Genomic DNA, 8,585 nt, shown 5'->3' with positions numbered 1-8,585 from the left:
TAAAATGTATCTAAATTATTTTCCACTATGTCCTTATTCTTGCTGTATCACAGAGGGACTGGTGCCTGTCTACAGTAGTCATTGAACATGATGCAGGGTACGACTTGGACAAGTCACCATTATTTTTCAGGCCAGTACACACACATAGGAAAAACACCCCTTCATACATTCACACACTCTCAAGACAACTTTGAGAGACTGATTAACATAATGTGGGTGTTTATGAACTTTAGGAGGACAAAGAGCACATGACAACAGTGCTAATGACTGCAACATCCATCCCTAAGGTCAATAATTGCAACTTCAAAAGGCTGTAGAAACATGTTGTCTTAATCACAGTTATGCTTTTGAGATTGAATTCTCCCTTTGCTCCTGATTCTTCTATTATACCATTTCCAAAAAGAAGGCAATCTTCTCTGAAACAATCAAAGATAAAATAATGCATTTTTAGATATGGTAATATTCTTACTCTAAGAAAGGTAATGTACAGTACAGACCAAAAGTTTGGACACACCTTCTAATTGAATTCAATTAGAAAGTGTATACAAACTTTTGGTCTGTACTGTATAAAAAGTCTCTAACCACTAATCAAAACTGACAAATTCTCTTTACTCTGTCTTTTCTTTTATAGGTGTTGAAGGAAAGCTAAGAACAGCAATGGCTTCCTGTTTGTCCTATGAGTCTTGCTAAAGACTCAACTCTGGTGAGCTGATGCTGCTACATATTTTGAGAACTGAGCTATCCCTCTGTTACTCAGAGTGTGAGATTCTCTTATCCTAGTAGTTTTAAGGCATTGCACTGGCTGAACCCCAGCCATGGAGGTGGCCCTGGTTGACTTTGAGAGCCTGGAGGACATTAATGACACCCTTGAGGATGAGATTGATACCTATGCTGATGAGACAACAGCTCTCACAGTGGATGTTCCTCCAGAGCAAAACAGCTCTGACATCAATAACTGTCTACGACCCCATCAACTCTCCTCCACCCCTTCACATTACAGCCCAATGCCCTCCTACATTTGGGAATCCACCTCCTCTTTACCCATTCCACCAAGGCAGACACTGGAAGTTCCTCAGTCACCAGTGATGCCATCACCAAGCATAAAGGGTCGCAGTAGTTGTGCCAGCATTCTCTCCAACTGGAAGCTGCTGTTAAACAGTGAAGGCTTGAAGGAAAGTGAAACAATCTTCAGTCGACTCACAAAGGAGTGCTGTGAGGATCTGTTTGCAGATAAAAAAGGATTGGATGATGGAGACCAGAAAGTCATCATCAACATAGCTGGTCTTCGCTTTGAGACACAGCTCAAAACACTGGACCAGTTCCCTGAAACACTTCTTGGAGACCCCTTTAAGAGGATGGAGTACTTTGATCCAATGAGGAATGAATACTTCTTCGATCGGAATCGACCAAGTTTTGATGGGATCTTGTATTACTATCAGTCTGGCGGCAAAATTAGAAGACCAGCTAATGTTCCCCTTGATGTGTTTGCTGATGAAATAGTATTCTATGAGCTCGGACATGAAGCTATGGAACAGTTCAGAGAAGATGAAGGATTCATAAAAGATGTTGACATACCTCTCCCTAATAATGAAATTCATAGGCAATTTTGGCTCCTGTTTGAATACCCAGAGAGCTCCAATGCAGCACGGGGTGTAGCGCTAGTTTCTGTCTTGGTCATTGTCATATCTATCATCATATTCTGCATGGAGACACTGCCAGAGTTCAGAGATGAGACTGACCTCTTTTCTCCAACAATAGTTCAACATGTTAACCAGTCCAAAGTATCCCACTCTGGCTCTTTAACTGGTGCAAAGCTCAAAACATTATCCGATCCTTTCTTTTTTGTTGAAACTGCCTGCATTGCTTGGTTTGCCTTTGAGTTGATCGTTCGGTTTGTGGTGTGCCCGAGCAAAAGTGAGTTTTTCCACAACCTCATGAACATGATTGACATTATCTCCATTATCCCCTATTTTGTAACTTTGATGACAGAACTGGCCACAACCCCTCAGGAGAGCTCAGGACAGAACATGTCTTTGGCCATTTTGCGTATCATCCGCTTGGTCAGAGTCTTCCGTATTTTCAAGCTGTCGCGTCATTCAAAGGGACTGCAGATCTTGGGACAAACTCTAAAAGCAAGCATGCGGGAGCTTGGTTTGCTCATCTTCTTTCTTTTCATTGGAGTTATTCTTTTCTCCAGTGCCATCTACTTTGCTGAAGTTGATGACCCTGACACACAGTTTGTCAGCATTCCTGATGGGTTCTGGTGGGCTGTGGTGACCATGACAACTGTAGGTTATGGAGACATGTGTCCTATCACACTTGGGGGAAAAGTGGTGGGCACACTGTGTGCAATAGCTGGTGTGTTAACAATTGCTTTGCCTGTTCCTGTCATTGTCTCCAACTTCAACTATTTCTACCACAGAGAGACAGAAGCAGAGGACAAGGTTCCCATGACTGAGGCTCTTGAGCAAGCCATAAAGGCGGAAGAAAGTACCAAACAGGGTAGCAATCCTTCAGTTAGTAAGGTCAATGGTATCTGACAGAGAAAAAAAGAGAAAAACTGCTGACTAAGAAAGAACTTTTCCATCTAGTTGCAAAAATAGTAGGAAATATGAAAGGAATTAAATTTTAGCGAGAATGAATCCAAAGAATGAACTTAAAATTGAATAAACACTTATTCTTTTGGTGAAAAAAAGTGTTTTATAGCAACTAACAGTGTGTACCAGACTTACCTCTTGTATTTATTTGTTTATCTATTTATTTTGTATGAAAATGGCACTTTGTGGATTTACCTAAAAATTCACTTTTATTGTTTAGGAATTTTTGTCATTCTTGACTATTTTAGGTTGACTTCACTGTTTGTCATAGCTTTAGATATGTAAATCTTTCATTACTATCATTCAAGATGCAAATTAAGTGTTAAACAGTTTCATTTTTAACATTGTTTTTTTCATAAACTTTGCCATTATTTCTCATAATCTTATCTTATTTTGGTTAAAAGACATTTAACACACATCTTTATTTATACACAATTTTCAGAAATTTAATGTCAAATGTAGCTAAAGGTGAAGATCAGAACAATGACCACAAATTAAATGTATATAATGCTCCGCAATAGTATTCGTATTCTTTGAACCTTTACAGACAACTGCAGGCCTCAGTATATTTTTATTAAAACCCTATATTTTGGACTAAAACAAACTGACGCAGAATTAGTTTGATGGAGAGGTAGCATGGCAAGACTTTAAACCCACCACTGTCATCCAGCTCAACCAACAGACTACACAAGGAGATAATTCCTTAAAAAAGCAGCCAGAAGCCCATGGTAACACTGTGGAAACCTCAAAAAGCCACACTTTACGTCAGTTAATAGGTCGACTGTTCTGTCATCCTCTCTGGAAATCTGATCCTCATGGAACAGTAGCTGAAAGGAAGTCATTTTTGACTCCATTAGGAGTCGTGCTTGCAGAATGCCAAAACCCATATTGGGAACACATCAAACAGTATGTTGTTTTGACCAGGTTAGAATAAAATCTAACCTTTTGACCTACATGCAAAAATTACACCACTATATTTCAATTGCAGTTTTGGCACCATCATGCTGTAGACATGCCTTTTTTCGCAGTATTGGGAAAGGTGGTAAGAAATTACTGAATAATGGATGGAGCTAAGTACATGCAATTCTTGCTAAGAATCTATTATGACAACAGAAGACTTGGAGGTTCATCATCCAGGAGGACAGTGAGCTTAAACATACGGTACTATGTGATGGAATGGGTAGAATCAAAGCCCAGGTCTATATTTGTTTGTGAACGTGTAGCAAGAGTTGAAGAATTAAAGTTTCCAATCAGACCCAAAATACCCCTTTGAAAAACCATTATGATTGAACAGCCTTTCAAGGCATTGTACAAAAACATTTTACTGTAAAAGCCACACTTTTATAAACTAACCAAGAACTTATCAAATATCTGTCCAAATTTTGGTATATTATTTTGGTTTGAAAACATTACTGCGCAGCCAACCCTAAAATGTTGCTAAGGATAAACTTATTTTGATTGGAAGTATGGCCAGGTCTTACCTAATACAACCAAAGTTTTAAAATAAAACTTCAAAAAAATGCTGAATTAAAGTTGCTTTAATTCTACTTGTGAAAATTGTTTCTATTTTAGTGCTGCTGTGTTTGTTTACTTAAAAGTATTGTTTTTCTAACAATTTCTCACTTACTTTGAGATTTAAAGAAAACTACCTACCTACAGTTTAGCTTACTCCACATTATGGATTCCAATGGAGTGCCTTAAATTGCATAATGTTAGTGTACTGCTGAATTTGCCATACATAACAATGATACTTAAAAAAACATTCATGTTGATTGTTTTCCATTTCAGGTTGCTTGTTAAAAAGAAACACTTTGGCATTTTTTGTTTGTAAATTCTAAAAAAATGTCATAACTAAGCTATTCCTTGTTACCTTTAAGATATTTGAAGACATTTCAAGTATAGCTTACGAATGAGAAAATAGCATTTGTTTGTTAATATAAATATATTAGCTTATTAAATAATTTTATTAAATTTTTTTTTCATAGACGAAACATAACAAAAAAACACAATGATCCATTACAATAACCACTCTATTTGAAACACAAAGGGCAAAATTTACTGCAATAAATGTTTTGAGTCAGAAAAGGTATCTGATTGAAAAGCAATGATGACTAAAATAAGCTTAGTTGTTTATTTGAACCTTGGAGACATTTTTACACTGTGGATCTTTTCATATATATTTATTATATATATATTGCTTCCTATACTGTATGCTGCAGTGGACAGGTCATTGTTACTGACTTAAACTTAGCACAGCCTAATTTGTAAATAACTAATTTACCAACTATGTATTGCGTAAAATGATAGAAGGGTTTATAAATTAGTCAATTGTAATATGAAATATTTTAGTTTTAAAATAGTCTTTGCATAATATGCAAAGATATAGCTGACAGCTATTCCAAACACAGCTGCTGTATTTCACATATTTTGAGTAACAGTGGGTCTAAAATTCCATTTAGAAAACTGTGTATTTTCAGAATTTTTGTAAACCAAACACAGGTTGTATTTTCTCTTTCATAATCATATACTGATTTTGTTTATTCACAGTAGCTAAGACATTATGTATTAATAAAGCAATAAACCACAGCTGTATTCTTTTGTCTCGTCTCTGCTTCTGTATGTTAATTTTGCTCTATAGTGCACATTATTTTTTTTTTATTTTATGCTACGCTTAAAGTAAATATGCAATCAAATGAATATTTACTGAACAATTTATTCATATACAGTATTCAGTTATTTCAGAATAACACAAAAGTAAATTTGATTATTGACATTTTGCAAAAGAAAACAACTCAATAAAACATGATTCACAAACATTTCTAAATTGCTCATGCAGAAGCTTTAGGAAAATGTTAGTCTGGAAGGTCATTCCTGTTACTCTTCCTGCTTTGATAAGTCAAAGATCCTATTGGGGGGGATTGAACTGTCTAAAAGAAAATATGTCAAATAAACATTACAGTAAAAAAACAACAAAAAAAACAGAAATACGATAGACTTATACAGTTCATATTCATGAATTCCAATTTGTGAGCCCTTTCAGGTAAGAATGTGTCTCCACTTTCACTGTTGTTAGTCCCTCGACACCGATAGAGGTCACCTAGAGATTTAATCTAAATATTTATCTATAAAGTCATTTAGTTTGAAGCTACAAACAGAATATTTAGCTCTCTACTAAATACGTAGTTGGCAAACTTAGTGTTTAGCTTTGAATTAAATATTTGGCTTGCTAACTAAATATTTCATTTGGAGCAATTTATTTAGCATTACGCTAACTAGCTTGCTAACGGAATATTTATCTTCAAATGAAAAATTGAGCTCATAGCTAAATATTTAGCTTGCTAATTAACTATTTCGTTTGATCAACTTTATTTGACTCCAATAGTTCCATTGTGGGTTTCAAACTGCTGACTATTTTTTTATGACAGCAGTTAAGCACAGTAGTCAAATGTGATAAAACATAGAGCTACGTGATTTTGATTATTTTATTTATGCAGTTGCTTTCATTTTTTGTGAATTATCTCACAACTGTTATAATTCTTTTGTAATATTTTCAACGTATTTTAACCAAACTTTGCTAATATTGACAATTGTGATCAAGTTGCTCCAGATAATCATGAAGCTACATTTTCATATTGTTGCATACCCATTTAAGAAATAGATAAATAAGTTATGTCTTTTGATATTAAGCATGATACTGTCGCTGCCCCAGCAGAAACAAAAAACTCAGTAAGCAGCAGGGAGCAACACAATGAATAACACAATCTTAACAACTTCTTGAAGAAATTGCTCATTTGCAATGCAGATTAAAACATACTCACAGACAACTTTAGAGCTGAATTGTGTTGTCACATTACAACTGTTGCATTGCTGTGCAAGACTATGAACAATGACTGTGAACATGTTTCCAAAATTCCAAGCTGAAGCACAGCAAGTAAGTGTTGTTAATCATCTCCTCATTAGAATATTTCTAAGTCATTCTAGTCACTGTCAGCTGTAAACTCTGCAGAGAACATATCAAGCCTTCAGTTGAAGAGCCTTTGACTTTACAATTTACACTGTCCTGACACCATGGAGCCCCCAAGGTCATTGTGTGAAACAGAGATGTAAATGAAACGAGGGAAAGGAGGGGTGATTGATGCTTATGAAGAAACAGGAGCTGTGAGATCACACACCACATAGTCTGTATAATGGACTGTTGGACACAACGATACCTTACAAGTGGCCACGGTAACGGGGTTGAGAGTTGAAAAACTTACTAGATGCAATTGGGCTTGAGAGATGGAAGACTTTATTTTATGTCTAGGCTGATAACGTCTTCACATGAGGGCCACATATCTCAATGGACAGATTTTGGAAAAAAAAGTAAAACTGTGCCGTATTACGTAGATGTAAAATAGCATCAATAGAAAATATGAGAATTTTTCAGTGGCTGTTTTTGTACCAGCTGAAATGAAATATTTAGGCTATTTTTGCAAAGAAGAACTGTGATCCTAAAACTAGTAGGTTTACACAATTATGTGTTTCACAAAGATCAAGTTCAGTTGTTTTAAAGTCGGTTACTGGACCAATGCTGAACATTATATTACAGTTTTATTAGGAATTTAACTATTATAAGTATTTCCCTCTTCACAGATTTCATCTTCTTTGTGTGGGCATGTGTGTGTGTGTGAGTGTGGGGTGCTTTGTGGGCTGAATGTTCGACTGGAGAATGACTCTCCAAGGCACAGCTTTGGGTAAATAGGTAATGCATTTCATAAGCAAGTGTTTAGCCACTACCTAATGGCTGCCATGGGAGATTAAATTATTAAAGTTACACAGGTATTTTTTGATGAAGAAATAACATTAGAACATGACATAATGCTTAAAAAAGTCAATTTTATAAGACAATGGCTGGTTATGTCACCATTAGTGGCTATAGCTGCTATCAAGCTTTTGTAAAAACAGGTGTCAGTCATTTGAGTTCTGTGGAGGAGTTTTGCGTCACTCTTCTGTACAGAATTCTTTTAATTCAGCCACACTTAGGTCTACAAACATAAATATTGAAGGCCAAGACTTCTACATTTATGTTTGTAAATATCTCAAAACCTTTATTTGAGATTTTCTGTATTATTTTTTATTTTTTGCAGCCATACTAAAGTGGACTTGCTGGTGTATTAAAGCTTATGGTCCCGGAATGACTGATGGACATTCTCCTTTAGGATTCTTCCAGTCTTTTTCTTGGTGTGATATTAAAATTTGCATAAAGCTTTGAAATATCTCAGTGTCGCATAAGCAAATCCAAACAAAAACTGTATTTTTTTCATGGAATTGGTCCCCACAATGGACTTTCGTCAAGTCTTTATATTTTCACAAATGGAATTCAGTTCCTTGTTTCCTAATATGTCTGTGATATGTCTTTGACAAAATACTACCAAAGGCTCCATCCAGAACTTCCTTGTCTCTTTACATCAGCTTTGAGCAGACTTTGCTCTAAATGATTCAAACGCAGGAAGACGGGGGATCCCATGCCTCATTGCATCAAGATGTAAGAAGACCTAAAAGAGCTTCTAAAGAATGCAACATACAACAGGTCCCAGTCCAGTTGGGAGACAAATAATACAAGAAACAAGAATACCTCTCAGTAAATCTGATAGAAACTCTGTTTTGGAAGAAGCAGCACCTGCCTTTGTATGTGTACCCAAGGCAATCAGGAAAGTAAACACCTATAACCTCCAATTTAGTTACAACTGACATTAAAGCATTAAAGTTCGGCAGAAAAAATGGTCAAAAATTGACTTCCACAATGTCCTACTCCAAATGTATGTTTAATCCAGAGAAATATCAAACCTGTAACAATGTGGATTTAAGAAAAAAATAAGTTGTCAGAGTTGCTGTGTTGCACAGACTGAGACCTCACTGTGGAAGACTCCTGTCAACTGCTTAAAGATGCATGAGAGTGCTTCATCATTAACGAGACGTCAAGACGGAAAGTTCCACAACGATTTCGAG

At 35.9% G+C, this 8,585-nt stretch overlaps 1 protein-coding gene across 1 annotated transcript; it reads left to right on the top strand.

Moving 5' to 3' along the window:
• Positions 1 to 206: 206 nt before the first annotated feature.
• On the top strand, positions 207 to 2,740 carry LOC122829955 (potassium voltage-gated channel subfamily A member 10-like). Its single transcript, XM_044114898.1, has 2 exons — positions 207 to 287; positions 632 to 2,740. The coding sequence occupies exon 2, from the start codon at positions 816 to 818 to the stop codon at positions 2,538 to 2,540; it is 1,725 nt and encodes a 574-aa protein (XP_043970833.1). The 5' UTR covers positions 207 to 287; positions 632 to 815; the 3' UTR covers positions 2,541 to 2,740.
• The last annotated feature ends 5,845 nt before the right edge of the window (positions 2,741 to 8,585 follow it).

This window comes from Gambusia affinis, linkage group LG01 (assembly GCF_019740435.1).
Source record: "Gambusia affinis linkage group LG01, SWU_Gaff_1.0, whole genome shotgun sequence".
NCBI classification, from domain to species: domain Eukaryota; kingdom Metazoa; phylum Chordata; class Actinopteri; order Cyprinodontiformes; family Poeciliidae; genus Gambusia; species Gambusia affinis.
The sequence above is the reverse complement of the archived record's forward strand: the minus strand, read 5'-3'. Positions and strand labels throughout refer to the sequence as shown.

What these genes read in the sequence shown, in the direction of transcription:
- LOC122829955 (XM_044114898.1), top strand. Translation starts at nt 816, where the DNA reads ATGGAGGTGGCCCTGGTTGACTTTGAGAGCCTGGAGGACATTAATGAC.